Source organism: Orcinus orca, chromosome 10 (genome assembly GCF_937001465.1).
Source record: "Orcinus orca chromosome 10, mOrcOrc1.1, whole genome shotgun sequence".
In the NCBI taxonomy this organism is placed as follows: domain Eukaryota; kingdom Metazoa; phylum Chordata; class Mammalia; order Artiodactyla; family Delphinidae; genus Orcinus; species Orcinus orca.
In genome coordinates, this window is record NC_064568.1 from 70,169,250 (window position 1) to 70,185,142 (window position 15,893).

The window sequence follows — 15,893 nt, forward strand, 5'->3', positions numbered from 1 at the left end:
GCACCTTGGTCTTTTAAATAACTTTTTAAAAAATTATGTATGACCTCAAGATTGTACCTGACTAATATCTCAAGGGTAGTCTCAATCTTGAAAACAAAAAATTAACCATCCAGCCCAGGGATAAATTTTACAACTTCTACAGACACAAGGTCAAAAGGCACCAAAATGAGATGGGGTTTGGTTCATATTTTCATTCAATTTTCTAAAAATATACTAGATTTATAATGTGAACAAATGAGATTACATCTAGGTTTGGATTTCTAAGACCTATAATCCTGCTCAAGTCATAATCAAGCCCATTCTTGCATTACTCACATTTCACAGGGCAAAGAATATTTCTATTATTTCTTGAGAAAAAGCAGCTTCCAGCTTAAATTTATCTTGCAATTCTGCAAAATACCGAGCCTTTAAACACTATATTCAAAATCTAACATTATGAGCCTGATACTATGGTTGGATCTCAGTGAGCTTGTGAAAACACTATAGAAGCTCCCCAAATTTGTAATTTAGATTTTTTTCCAAAATAACTGAAGTGGGAGTTGATGGTAGTGGCTGGGGTAGGGAACAAGGAATAAAGTTCCAACTTTTTTTCTCCTCCAAAAAGAACAGGTGAGTGTCAGGGCTTCAGTAATGGGGATGGCAGAATGTCATGTCTTCAAGTAAGACTAAAATGATAGCTTTACACTTTTTGTTTTTTTCATCTGCAATTCAGAAGGATAAAGGCAATATTCTAAAAAAAAGAAAGGCCTCAATTAAAAAAAAGAGTTATCTGATTCATGAATAATATCTCAAAATAAAAAATAAACAGTAGGTTTGGAGCAAGGCTTTATTAAGACAAGAGATTGGTGTTGGCATGCTGGATTTTTCCAATGGATTACTTCACTTATCCCACTTTCATCCTTAAATTCCACAAGCCTAAAATTGGATTCATCATTTCTCTCCAAATTTGACTTAGCCTAACCATTTCTGTCAATGACATCTTTATCCTACCTACTATATAAATTAAAGTCTTCATTCATTACTTCTGATTCTTCCTCTTCTCTTACCCTCAGAGCTAATATGGAAGCTTAGTAAGATTATAAGTTCTAAGAAGCCTGGGGCTATGTGTGTCTTACTCACTTTTCATTTATTCTTTCACCTCTACCACATGACCAGGACAGTGACAGGTACTGGGGGAAAGTGAGCAAGACAGTCATGGCCCCTAGCCCTATGGAGCTTACAGTCTAGTGAAGAAGTCATACATTAAATAAATACACAAATAAAGGTCTCATTACAAACTGTGACAAGTGCTTTAAAGAAAAAGACCTGGGTTCTATAGATGACTTAGTTAAGATAAGGGGTAGTGGTTGTCAGAAAGGATTCTCTCAGTCAGTGAAAACTGAGCTGAGACTAAAGGGTAAGTCTAAGGTAGCCAGGGGAAGACTGAGGGGAAGAGCACACTGGGAAGAAAGGCAACATGTGGGAAAACCGTTGGGTAGGAAAGAGGTCAGCACATTTTAGAAAATGCAAAACACACACCAGTAAGGCTGGAGATAATAAATGGGCAGTACAGTTGCCATATTAAGATGCTGGATTTTATCCTGTGTATAATGGGAACCCTCCAGGGTTATGCACATGATCTGATCTATGGTCTTGCAAAGAACTCTGTAGCTTCTGGGTGGGAAAATAAAGTGGAACAAGAGTGTAAATGGGGAAACTAGTTAGGAGACCACTGCAGTATAGTACCAGAGAGAGCTGACAGTGACTTAAACTAATCCAAGCCATCCTCATTCCGAGGGTCTGGCAAAGCTCCCGGTTCATATAAATGAATGAATGAATCAATAGATATCAGCATTGTTTCTTACAGTCTTCTTTCATGATACTCCTACCTGTCCCAGGGTAGAGGCATCCTCCAGTCTTTTTCTAAGATACAATTACATTTTTCTAGAGTAAAATTTTTAGTCAACATCATGATAAAAAAAATTTAGGTGGTATCTAATGTCTATAATTTAAAGTTCAAACTCCTCAACTGCCACATAAAATTCTATGAAAGTTGAAATATAATTCTTTGAAATCGCAAATAATCAGGTAATTTATATATAAGATTAAGCAAAAATTTATATGAATGTTCATCACAGTAGTATTTACAATATCAAAGTAAAAACAATCTACATGTGCTTCAAATTATGGAACACCTGTATAATGAAATAACATACAGCCCTGAAAAATGTTTTCAAGGAATATTTAATAATGTGGGGAAACACAATACAACATTAAATGAAAACAGGATGTAAAACATATATAATTTGACCTGAAGTTTATTTTTAAAAAGAATACACATGACTAAAAAGAAATAGATCAAAGTAGTGATCTATGGATTGGGAGGTTATAGGTGATTTTTACTTTCTTAATATGTTTTTCTGGTTTCCAAACTTTCTACAATAATAATACTTTTATTCTCAGAAAAATCTCCTAGTAATGGCTACACCTAAAAGAAAGAAACTTCAGCCTAGCTCCCTATTGCCCTCCCAATCCTTGCGCACAAGTCTGTGATTCTGTTTCCCACAGACCTGCCTCTACCACTGCCTGCACATGGCACACTTCTGCTCTGCAGCTGAGTCTGTGAGGGCCTCCCTTAGTACCTCCATTCCTGCTCTCAACATTTACTACACAAAGCACTCATCTGACATAACATTTGCTGCCTTGACTCATCAATTTCTTTTCTGTGCCCTTAGCTCTCACTTATCTGTCAAATTGACTATGATTTCACTTCTCTGTCCTGCCCCCAGCACCAAGCGCAGCATCTTCTAAGGAGGCATTTAATATTTGCTGGTTGCTCAGAATGAAGTTATTCTATATAGGGGCCACTATTTGGCTCTCAGAAGACTAGCATGGCCATGATCTCCTGGGTCCCTGCTGCTTCTTGGCCAAAAGCTGCTGCCATTACTTCCCCCTTTGAATCACAGATGGTTAGGGCAGGGAAGAGACCTGAGATAGGATCTAGCTCAATCACTGAAATTAGTAAAAGAGAAAACTGAGTTCTAAAAGTACAGAGAGACTCTCTGCAGGTCCCTAGGAGAGGCAGTGGCAGTGGCAGAGCCAGGCCTGGAAATGCAATTGCTCACATTCAGTGGTCATTTCCCCAGACCATTCTATGGCAGTGACCTCCAAGAGCCCTTCTCTCTAACTCTTCAAAGAATGTAAACTGGCAAACAAGTTTGGAAATGTCCATTTGATTTCCTGAATGTTCATTTGACAGGCTGGAGAAAATGCATTTGGGATTGCCATTGTGTTTTTCACTCTGTTTAATATAACTGTTGAATATCAAAGGTTCACTGAAAGTAAATGAAAGTAGCTTTTAAGCTTAGCCATTAGGCACTTTAGAATTGTTTTCAAGGCAGCACAGCATAAAGGCCAGACTAAACTGATCATGAATTCTTCCCAGGGATATAAAATTAAAAGCATAATTCAGTGTACATCTTTCCTCCTACGATGAATGAATGCAGACCTGAATGAAGCCAGGGTGTGTGATATGTGCTTATGAACCAGCATGGAAAGGATGCTTTTCACCACTCCAGGAAGAAATATGAAAGTCACTGATGAATAATTATTCTGATAAAGCACTAAGATCCTGTAAGGTTAGGCTGTGATTTAAGTTGACAGCTTTGGTTATAAACACTGATTCTAAAAAATACCAATTAATGATTCATTTGACTCCTGCTCTGCTCTGATACTGTCCAAATTCTGGCATTTCATGTCATGCCATTGTCTTTTACCACATAAACTTGTTTTATCGAGACAAAGAGAGTAAAAAACACTTTCAAGTGAAAATAATAAAAAGGATCTACTTTACTGTTGCAAACTCTGACAATTTCCTGTTTGCATTAAAAAAGATAATAAGTGTCAAACCAGTTATTACAGCACATGACAGCTTCAGAATAGAGACAGCATATCCAGCTCTACATTATTCAATATGGACACATGGGAAAAGAGCAAACAGTTTTTCTAACAGATTTCTCTGCCTCAATGCCAATATGGCAAATAATCATAAGAAAATGTTATTACTCTACCTAATTTTCCCTTGGAGCTTTTAAATGGAAACTTTGGTTAACTGATTTTTAAAATATGCACAGGGAGGGGTGGGCAGCAACACCGCTATGAAGGGTCCTGCCAACGACATCCAGGCTTAGGTGAAATGACCCCTGGGATGGGAGGGTTCTGAAGATGAGTAATAAGGGCTGAGGACTGGGGATACATGGCAAAGACAGATGTCTTTCCTAAAATGGAAGAGCTCCTGAGATGGCATGAACTGCACTGAGGCAGAAGTTGGAGGAAGGAAAAGAGAAATATTAATGCGTGCTTTCTTTCTCTAATCACTGGGGATGACAGTCAAAATCAGAGGAGAATACAGCAATTCAGAAGTAAAAGGAACAGAAGCAAAATAAAGTCACTGCAAGGTCTCTTCATTAGAGACTGAGATTCATTTCAACTAGCCTATCTTACCTCAGCTGCCATAACAAAATACCACAGAGTGGGTGGCTTAAACAAAATAGTTACTTCTCACAGTTCTGGGAGCTGGGAAGTCCAAGATCAAAGCACTAGCCAATTTGGTTCCTGTTGAGAGCCCTCTTCCTGCCTTGCAGAGGGCAGCCTTCTCACTGTGTCCTCAAGTTTCAGGGTGAGGAGTGGAGGGTGCTGATCTCTCTTCTTTTTCTTATAAGGACACTAATTCCACCCTCATGACCTCATCTAAACATAATTACCTCCAAAGGTCCCACTTCCAAATACCATCACATTGGGGGGTATGGCTTCAACATACGAATTTTAGGAAGACACAAACATTCAGTCCATAACATAACCTTTACCTAGTACCTACTATGTGCTAGATGTAAGTTCTGAATAAAATTGAATAGTCATGCCAGGGGCAGAATCATGCTTATAGTAAGATGCTCAGAAGCAAGACTGTATTTTCCTTTACACCTAAAAAGCTTGTTTAGCAAACAAAGTTATTTTTACCTGAAATGGCTTTAAATCCTATGCTTTATATTTATGTCCATACTTTTTAGATAAGACCTACTTTAACTGTTGCCAATTCTCACATTTTACTGATCTACTAAGCAGTATCCAGATTTGCCAATTTTATTTTCTGTCACCCTAATGTTATCATAACTTAATGCTATCAGGGAACACGAAAGAATCAATGCTGATTATAGTTAAGAAAGTGAGGACGAAAGCAATACTAACTGGGGATATTAGGTTTTTTGTAAAGCCTCGACAGGAGGTCCTCTTATCCCAGAGTCATTTAAAAATCATTAACTTGGGGCTTCCCTGGTGGCGCAGTGGTTAAGAATCTGCCTACCAATGCAGGGGACATGGGTTCGAGCCCTGGTCCAGGAAGATCCCACATGCCGCAGAGCAACTAAGCCCATGAGCCACAACTACTGAAGCCCATGTGCCTAGAGCCTGTGCTCTGCAACAAGAGAAGCCACCACAATGAGAAGCCCACACACCGCAACGAAGAGTAGATCCCGCTCACCGTAACTAGAGAAAGCCCGCGTGCAGCAACGAAGACCCAACACAGCCAAAAATAAATAAATAAATTTATTAAAAAATAAAAAATCATCAACTTGACTCAAACCCAGCAAAAATGCTACAAATACATGGAGTAAAGATGTCAGTAATTTTCTGGCAAGGAAGCATGGTTTAGTGGAAAGAGAATCCACTCAAGGTCTTTGGAGTCAAACTGACATGGTTTTGAAATCTAGTCCCACAATTTTTTTTTTTTTTTTAACAGTGTGACCTCTCTGAGTTTCAATTTCTTCATCTGTAAAAATGAGAATATCCCTGCTGCACAGGAATGCTGTGTGGGATTAAATGAGAGGGAAGTATGTGCAAGTGCTTAAGAGGAAGTAACCATGTGGTCAATATGTTGTTTCCTCTCTGTTCCCGCGAATGCCTTCTACTAGGTAGGGGTCAGAAGTTCAAAAAGTTTACTACCAGTCTCAGCTTGTGTGTGTGTATATGTGTGAGAGAGGAGAGGGGCCGTGTGCAGAGGAAGGTTATAGATTTGTGAGTACTGTGCTTTCATGAGCCTGACCATCTTTAAAATATTTTGTTTATTGATTTGAAAATCATATTAATTTACCCACATATTTCATCTGACACCTCCATTTTCTGGTCTTTTAGGCATCTCTGGGCATGTGGATGCTTGATAAATAGACTTATTAGCATGATTTGACTATCTCTATCCTGTCTCCCATTTTTTTAACAGAATTACACAGCTGGCAGTGAGGATGGCGCCCAATCTCATCATTCATTTACAACCCTTTCTGCATGACTGAATCTGACTCTGCTTATTCCCATTCTCTGCTTCGAGGACCATCTCTGGTGTCTCTTCATTGAGAGGCAATGTGTACAAGCAGACAAAGCAGAAGAATAAAGGAGGGAAGAAATGTGGGCCCTGAGCTTCTGGATGGGCTCTGACCTATTTCACTCACCTTCAAACTCTGTGTGAATCTATTTCAGCTTCAGCCACTGTAGGGAAAGGCTGAGGAATCTTGATTTCCTTGAAGAAGGGAATGAACAATCGACACACTAAAAATCAGAGGAGACTTTGGAAATTACAAGAGAGGCTGATACTGTTAATGACTAAGTTGCCTTGGTATGTCTTGTGTGCTAAAATTCCATTTCATTTTCATCACACATAGAACCAGAATTATCACTGCACGAAGCGCTACAAGTTGTGTTCCCTTTGTTCTATCAGAACATCCCAAATAGTATCACATGCTACCTGAAGATGTGCCCCTGAAATAGACCAACAATGCTTCAATTATCTTGGCTGCAGGCAAAGACAAAATAAGAGTCTCAGGAGTTCTCAAAAAGTTCAAAAAGTTCTCTCTAAACTGTGTTGTTTTCAGATGGAAACTACAAGAACATGACCAAAACTATAATAGTAGAGATTTCCCTGGGCTTTGTTCTGGCTATAAGATAGTTTCCAAATATACGATGAAAGGTAATTAGAAGCCGGCAGGGGCCCAATGTGGAACACATCAACATGATCATAGTTCAGACACACAACCCATTCAGTCCCCACCCCACTCCACCCCCAGCTTCTCACACAAGCAGGGTTACCCAAACTCTGGTTAACTTAGTATCAACCTTCCTATTTAAGTTTATCTGATAATTCACAGTGTAATGGGAAAAAATGGAAAGACAGAAAGGAGAAAACATAAAACAAATATTGTCCTTCATGTTGGTAAAAACATAAATTGGTTACATGACAAATGTGAGGCAGTGATTATGCTGACAGTCCAATGGCAAAGTTATTAAAATCTTTTTTTTTTTCTAACTTGGAATCTTTATTCTTGATGATTTTGTAATAGGCTTGTCCTTAGTTTGATTAAGCAAACTCTCATTTGGCTATGAGAACTCATTCAAATTTGCTAAAGGAACTATGATGGTAAAATTATACAGCAAGTTGGGAAAAATACCATGGAATAACACAACTTTTTATAAAATTGTCAGGTTTCAATTCCAGTAACCCATAAGACAGGGCCTAAAGCCTATTCATAATCACATCATTCCAGAATGAGGAGCTATTGCCAGAAACTTTTTATGGGGTGGGAAAAGGAATAAAGGATGGTCAGTGCTGACAAATACAGGTTTAATGATACAGTGCTCTTCACAGATGGCTACAGAGACTGTAAACTATTACCCAGAAACATACAACCACACAACACAGACCACTTAGCCAGATCTAAAATAAACTGGCTTCTTGTAACTACCCTGTAAACACTACAGCCCTTCTTCCATCCAAAATTGACCCTAATCTCACATGAAAACAGTTATTGTAGGGGAATCAGAAACCCAGCTTTGTGGCCAAAAGTAAAAACCAAAGGAAAAATAGCAATTCAGTGGTTAGCTGGTGAAAGCGGGAGATCTGGTGCCCTTCACTGAGCTGCTTTGCTCTTCTTACTCTGGCTCTTTTTGTCCCTCTTCTCCAGCCCATCCATGTTAGCTCTCAATAGGCTTGAATAAGCCATCTGAAACTTATTCACTTCTTTGGAGCTCACCACAGTGCTGATCTTCTTTTTCCCATCGGTAGCTCTTAACAGACACTTGTTGTCTGAGGGCTCAAAGCCCTCCACAGAACCCTCCCTTGGAATGGGTTTAGTTCGACCACCATACTTCTTCAGGGTGATGAACACGCTGCCCGACAACTGGCACTTCTGGAAGAGGCTGGTCAGCTCTGTCAGGAACTGCTCACTCTCCAGCAGCACCATCCTGGTGCTGCTGGCTCCTCTCTGTCAGCACCTATTAAAATCTTTAGAGAAAAAAATCTCATTTCTTCAAAATTTTCCACCATTTTAAAAGCCAAGTCGAGAGCTGAATCACTGCTGTAAAAGGAAACACCCTTTCTGAACCACATCTGTGTGATGGGGCCACTGATGCTGCCATTACTGCTCGATCAACACACCCTGGAACAAGAATTTTCATTTCTGAATCCAAGTCTGTTCAAAATCCTCCTGGGGGAGTAAACTAACACCTGGGCATCTTCTGCAGTATAAAAATTCTCTTCTCTTACGGCAGTAGCCTTATGTTTAGACTCAAAAATGCCTTTTCCCTTGCATCAGCTTCTCTCAGGTAAAAGGAAATAAAGACAGAAAGCAAGGGCCCCTTCAGTAAAATCCCACTGAGAAGGGACAGGCAAAAATAGGAAGATTTAATTCTAACATGAGGGGACCCTATGATGATGTGAGAGGGAAAGGAGAGAGAAGAGGAATGGCACCTAATCTGGAAGATTCAAGTACATTCACAGATACTTTCCCAAGATGTGCAAGCATCTAGCCTTCTTTAAGGAGACAACCGTGGCATCATATAACTCAAATTAATTCCTTTCTGAATGAAAGCTGAGTAACAAAAACAGAACTTGGCAAGATGGCACAGCACAGTGAGGGCAGAATTGTATTCCCAGTTGATACTTGGTGAGATGTTAGGTTGTCATCTCAATATAAAATAAAATGAGGCCGCACAACGGAAAGTGTTTTGAAAAGTAAAAATCCAAGGGAAAGATGAAAGCAGCATTTTAATGAATCTGGAAAAAACAAACTCTGTGGGGTGGGCAGCTCTGACTGTGACCTTTCTCCAGTTGACATCCTGGGAAGAGAAGACACATGATGGAGAGAGAGGCCAGTGCCTGCCTCCTTCCCCCACAACGGGAATGGCAGTACCATTTGCCAGCACCTGGAAGCTGAGAGAGAGCCTGATGTGGATTCTGTCCGTCCATTAAAGGCAAGAAGAGTGAAAAGTGGGAGAGAAAGCTCCTAATACCGACAGTGGTGACCTGGGGTCATGCAGTAAGGAGTTATAAAGGCATAAAAGCTGCTTTATTCAGATGGTTCCTTTCAGGGGAACTCATTTCATGATACTTAATGCAGGCAGTTAGAAGAACAGTTGGGTTGGATATAACTTACAGTATGTCACACAAACCTGGAGCGCCCACAGAACATTAATTTCAGGGCACACATTGAGATTATGCACTTACAACCGGCCTCTTTGCCAGGGGCAGCAGCTTGTAACTCAGAAAGTCATGTTTCATTTAGGATGTGCTGTATAGTGTTGAAGGGGAAAGTTAACTGTTTTGTTTTGTTGTGTCTTTTTCCCCAATCTGAGTAAAAAGCCCTTGGGAAAGAGCTACATATGCTAAACTGAAATTTTCTATAAAGGTGTTCTCACTCATTTCAGCACAAATCTGCTTAGGTCATATCTCTTGCACGTCTACTCTTGTTCTAAACACAAGACTTCCCCTGCTACTGAGATCCCCACAAGCAAGCTCACCATTCTGGGATTTGCTTTATCTCATATTAGGTTTGGGTATCACTTTCTCCTGAACCTAGAACTATGTTTTCCACCACAGCATGCCAGACACTAACTCATCCCTACTCAAAGGGGCTTTTAGAACACCACTTTCTTGATGTGCTACATATATACAATGGAATACTACTCAGCCATAAAAAAGAATGAAATAATGCCATTTGCAGCAACACGGATGGACCCAGAGATTATCATACTGAGTGAAGTAAGTCAGAAAGAGAAAGACAAATACCATATGATATCACTTATATGTGGAATCTAAAATATGACACAAATGAACTTAGGTATGAAACAGACTCACATACAGAGTGAATTGCCAAGGGGGAGGAGGGACTGGGGAGGGACAGGGTGGGAGTTTGGGTTTAGCAGATGCAAACTATTATATATAGGATGGATAAACAACAAGGTCCTACTGTATAGCACAGGGAACTATATTCAATATCCTATGATAAACCATAATGGAAAAGAATATGAAAGAGAATGTATATATATATGTATGTATGTGTGTGTATGTATATATATACACATATAACTGAATCACTTCGCAGTACAGCAGAAATTAACACAACATTGTAAATCACTATACTTGAACAAAGTAACTTTTTTTAAAAAAAGACATTCTTAAGAGAATTTTCAAAAAAAAAATCCCACCTTCCTCTAAGTGGTAGTGAGGTGGTCCTTTTTTTCACCCTTAGCTACTCCTCAGCTCTGGTAATCAGTAACTATTCAACTTAGGTAAGAGAAACCATATTAATTCTTCTAAGTAATGCAAACATCTAATTTTACATGCTCTCAAATTACTTTTCTTTCTACTGCATGTTTGTGTAGCTATTACATGAGTCCGTTGTACTGATGCAGCTGTCATCCCTTCAACTCAGTTCTTGCCAAACACTGAGCTGTGTCTGGAGATACAAAGATAACCACTCTTGTTGAAGAGATGCCAGTTTAGTGGGAGAGCAGACATGTAAACAGATCCGTATGTGAGATACATGGCCTGGAGGGGGAGAAAAAAATATATTGCACAAATAAATCAGCACAACAGCACAAAAAGAACTAGAGGGCCATAATATACCACAAAGATCCAGTGAAATGCAAGGACTGTGAACATGAAGGTAATACTTGCATTTCCATCTCAGTCAATCTACATACTCTGCTGCAATGGAAGAAGTAACCTCGTTCTTACCTAAAGACAACTTTCCACTTGAGTCCCAGGGCCAAGCCCCTCTCTCATATCAGGGACACGGTCCTTTAACGATCCACTCTCCTGCATTATCAAATCCTCCCTTCCATTCCAACGTGCATACAAGCATACCTTAATATCATCCTCCCTTGACCTTGAGCCATTCCAACGTGTGGAGTCATTCCAACGTGCATACAAGCACGTTGGAGTCATTCCAACGTGCATACAAGCATACCTTAATATCATCCTCCCTTGACCTTGAGCCCTCTGGCCTCTTTGCCATTTCTCTGCCTCCCTTCCCGGTGACACTCCTTTCATCTTCTACATTTATTGCCATCCCTATTACCTCACCCTCCATTCCCTTCTCCCACTGCTCCAACGAATTGACTCTCAGCAAGGTCACCAATAAGGTTCACCTTGCCGTTAGTGACTTTTCTGTTCTTATCTGTCTTGCGTAGCATCTACTGCCCACTCTCATCTCCCCTCAGCCCATATTGAAACTGTCTTCTTTAGGCTTCCATGAAAACCCTCTCCTTGTTTTCCTTCTGCCTCACTGCAGCTCCTTTGCAGTTTTCTCTGTCTGCTTCTCCTTGCCTGCCTCATTCCTGTCCCCCCCATAGCCCATTCTCACAGTAGCTAGAGTGGTCTTTCAAAACTATAAACCAAGTTATTTTATTCCCTGACTTAAACCCTCCAATGGCTTCCCATCATTCTTAGCATAAATTCCATGTCACCGAGGCCCAGTAGTTCCTGGCTCCTGCCTACCTCTCTGCCTCATTGCTAGCCATACCTTCTCCCAACACCCTGCACACTATCCACCACCAGATTTCAGACTTACACTGCCTTTTTTCAGTTCCTCAAACACCCAAAGATAGTTCCCACTTCACAGCCTTTACCACTGCTGTTCATTAGCCTAGAGCACTCTTCTCTTAGCTCTCTGCATGGCCAACTGTGATAAGTCAAGTCTCAGCTCAACTGACTTGCTCACGGAGGACTTCCCTGATCTTCCTGCCCAAGTGTCCATTCCCCAAACTCAGTCACCTGCTAGCTCATCACCCCTTTCCAATTCCTTCCAACACTACACTAAAAAGTGTCATGTTTATTTTTCACATCTCATTTGTCTACCTCTCCTGTGAGAGCCTAAGCTCAACAAGGGCAGGGACTTGGTCTTGTTCAAGCTGTATGTCTAGCTCCAGGCACAGTGTTTAGTACATGATAGGTACTCTGTAAATATTTACTGAATGGAGGAATGAAATGATGATGAAGTCCTTGGTTAGGATATTGTGTCCAGCTCTTTGCTCTTCAACTACAGAAAAGCACAGGAAGGGGAAAGTTGAAACATAATAATAACTAGCATACAGGGAAATCAGACTTATGAAAAAGGTTAACAGAACTAGAATTAATGAGAAAATATTCTACTTTCATTCTTCAGGGGGTCATTACTAGTTTTCTTTAATGTCTAATGAAGATTAAATAAAAAGAAATGGACTACAGGTTCAGCAGACTGGGTTTAAGTTCTAGAGTAGATGAGATGTGGGTTAGTTATGGAAACACTTCCTGAAACTGACTACTATTTAGGATTATAGGAACTGCCCTGGTGGCGCAGTGGTTAAGACTCCACGCTCCCAATGCAGGGTTCCCAGGATTTGATCGCTGGTCGGGGAACTAGATCCCACATGCATGCCGCAACTAAGGAGCCTGCCTGACGCAACTAAGACCCAGCACAACCAAGTAAATAAAAATAAAATATTTTTTAAAAGATAATTAGTTCCAGAAGAACACTGAAGAGTCTTTTAAAACTAAAAGGGATAATAATAATCCTGTATCAACTGAGTGCCTCCTGTGTGCCAAGAGCAGTGCCCAGACTGTGTTGTAAGTATGCTCTCCTTTGATACTTGTAGCTGCCCTGTGAGGAGACACAAGCTACTACTGTCCTCCTTTTAGAGATGAGACGACCAAGGCTTAGCAGAGCTAACTAACTTGAAAAGGCCACATAGTTGATAAATGACCAAGGTGGGACCAAACCCAGATCTGTTTGACTATAAAATCTGTGCTCCTGACCACTATGTTTAAAAGGGAGAGTGTAAAGCACTGGACATAGCCCTGCTAAAAACATGAGGATCAGTTTTCTTAAAATCTTCACCCAAGTCTAGGATTTTAAGGTATTTTCAGGAATAATATAAAGAACATGCTATAAAGAACAACTTAAAACAGCGCTATAATGCAGATTCCATCTTAGAGCTTTTGGTTACACAGACGTTTGATGAACTGGACAAAATAATGTGCTTTTGGTTAGCCATTATATAAATTCTCTTGTGTCATCTTGAAGGATTACTTTATTTATAGTCTGAAGAGCTGTCTTAGAAATATGAGAAAAGAAAAACAAGTTTACAAGTATCACTGGGTATGACAAAATAATTCCTTGTTCCTCTAAAGTTATGAACAGAGGTCAGCAGATTATGGCCTGCTTACGGCCTGCGAGCTAAGAATGAATTTCACATCTTTTAAAAGAGTTGTTTAAAGGAAAAAAAGGAGGAGAACATGTCACAGAGACTGTGTGGCCCATAAAGCCTAAAACAGTTACTTTTTGGTCCTTTAGCAAAATGTTTGCTGACCCTCGTTCTAGAGCCTAAAAATGCACAAGTATGGAATAGTTGTAATAGAGAGTTGTAATAGAGAATAATATACCTGCTAAGAAAAATCAACTCCCTGAAGGTTTTAGAAAGTATCTTTGGAGGGTTTGTTTGTTCGTTTCTTTTACCAAAGACAACAAAACTTCCCAGAGTCAGATCATAAAGTGGGTCTGGCCTCTCAACCTAGATCCGTTAGATGATATAAGGGGGCCTAAGAAGGAAAGGAGAGTACTGAAGAGCTTGGGGAAAAATGAGAATGATCCAATCTCAGAGCTGAACAGGGCCTTATAGATACTAGGAGTCAACACCTTCATTCTGTAAATGAAGAAGCCCCCCGGGGCGGGGGTGGGGCAGTGGCTTCTTCAGGCCACGAGGACATGCACACACAGCACAGTGATTCATTCCGGCCCCCAAGGCTGGGGCTATGTTCTCTGTGCCATGTGGCCTTTACTTTACTATAGAGACATGCTTTTGCAAATCGAGGAGCAGGAGACAGCTTTTTAAAAGGTCAGACAAGAACCAGCAGATCTGCAAAGAACATGTGATCTGAAGGTGAAGTCCCAATCCCTCTTATAAAAACTGTTTAATTTCTTTTTTTCTAATTTTAAAAATAGTACACGTTGATTATAGAACACAAAAAAAATTTAAAGAAAAGAATAATCATTCATAATCCTATTTGATGATAAACACTTTTAACATTTGGTGTATTTCCTTATAGCTTTTTAAAAAATCCATATACACATACATCATTTTAAAAATTAGAATATTGTTATTTTAGTACCTTTCTTTCCACTTAACTAGGTACAAGTCAACTTGTGAGCATTTTTGTGTCATATAAAATTCTCCTAAAACAGTTTTAATGGTTGTACAATTCCATAGTATGTATGTATCATTCTTGCTGTAACTAATTAATCCTTCCACAACCAACATGTATGAGAGACTATTTTATGTCACCCTCATCAACACGACCATGAACATAATTCAAAATATTTTCCCATTTAATAAGCACAAATGATTTCTCTTTGCTTCACAATGAGGTTGATCTTTTTTTTTCACATGGCCATTTATTTATTTGCCTTCTTTTGTGAATCATCTATTTTTTTTTTTTTTTTTTTTTTTGCGGTATGCGGGCCTCTCACCGTTGTGGCCTCTCCTGTTGCGGAGCACAGGCTCCAGACACGCAGGCTCAGCGGCCATGGCTCACGGGCCCAGCCACTCCACGGCATGTGGGATCCTCCCGGACCGGGTCACGAACCCGTGTCCCCTGCATCGGCAGGCGGACTCTCAACCACTGCGCCACCAAGAAGCCCCCATGAATCATCTATTCTTAATGTCACATGTCCTATCCCCACTTTTCTTCTGGGGTGCTCGTCTGTTTCTTTTAAGAATCAAATAGCAAAGATTCTAACCTTTTTTCCTGATACAAATTTTGTAATTTTTCCACTTTGCCATTTACCTTTTAATTTTGTCTTTTTAATTTTGTTGTTTCTAATTTCAGAAATGTAGCATTTCTATCTAGTCTGACCCCCTGCTTTTTGTTCTTTGTGATTTTGATAAGATCAGTAATAGCACAAAGCTCGTGTGGGACCATACAAGGGATCATCTACTAGAGCTGGCTGGTGATCTATTAAAGTCTCTAAAAAGCAGCCAGTGTAAGTCTTCCAAACCCGCACAGCCTGCAAGTTCTGCCCAATGGTGGCCAAATGGAAGGAACGTGTAGTGTAAATGCTACAGGATGGACCAGGATGCTAGTCCTCAGTTTGCTCCACACTTGCTACGCATCCTCAAACAAAACCCAGTCTCCCTGAGCGCCATATATACCTCACCTAAAAATGAGAGGCGTGGACACTACAGTCTCAAAAGACACGGCCAGTTCTAAGGCTCATGCTTATTTGACACGAGACAGGAGGGAGCTCAGCATTAGATGCGGAGGGCTAGTTAGCATCCACACCCCAGAGAGACCTGTCCATGAGGAGAGGAAAAAGGTGAGAGACGGTAAAAAGGAACATCTGACATGGGAGGACTGTAGTCCTTTTGGCATGTCGTGTCAGTTACAGAAATTCTTTCAAGAACTCAGCATGGCCCACAGGGTCAAAGGCAGAGGGAACCAAAGCTGAAAAGGGTTCAACACTAGTGCACAGATCTTTCCCAGAGGAGGCACCAGGTAACCTCGCTATGGTTTCCTCTGAGTTAGCTGGGAACTGTAAATGTTGGATATGGGCATAAAT

The 15,893-nt window shown here is 40.3% G+C and overlaps 2 protein-coding genes across 2 annotated transcripts in view; both read right to left on the bottom strand.

Annotated features, from left to right (window-relative positions):
- The window catches only part of BTBD9 (BTB domain containing 9), a 416,797-nt gene that overhangs the window by 272,269 nt on the left and 128,635 nt on the right, over positions 1-15,893 (bottom strand). The window lies entirely within an intron of this gene.
- Positions 7,313-8,307, bottom strand: LOC101284391 (signal recognition particle 14 kDa protein-like). Its single transcript, XM_049715788.1, has one exon. The coding sequence runs from the start codon at positions 8,259-8,261 to the stop codon at positions 7,929-7,931; it is 333 nt and encodes a 110-aa protein (XP_049571745.1). The 5' UTR covers positions 8,262-8,307; the 3' UTR covers positions 7,313-7,928.

What these genes read in the sequence shown, in the direction of transcription:
- LOC101284391 (XM_049715788.1), bottom strand. Translation starts at nt 8,261, where the DNA reads ATGGTGCTGCTGGAGAGTGAGCAGTTCCTGACAGAGCTGACCAGCCTC.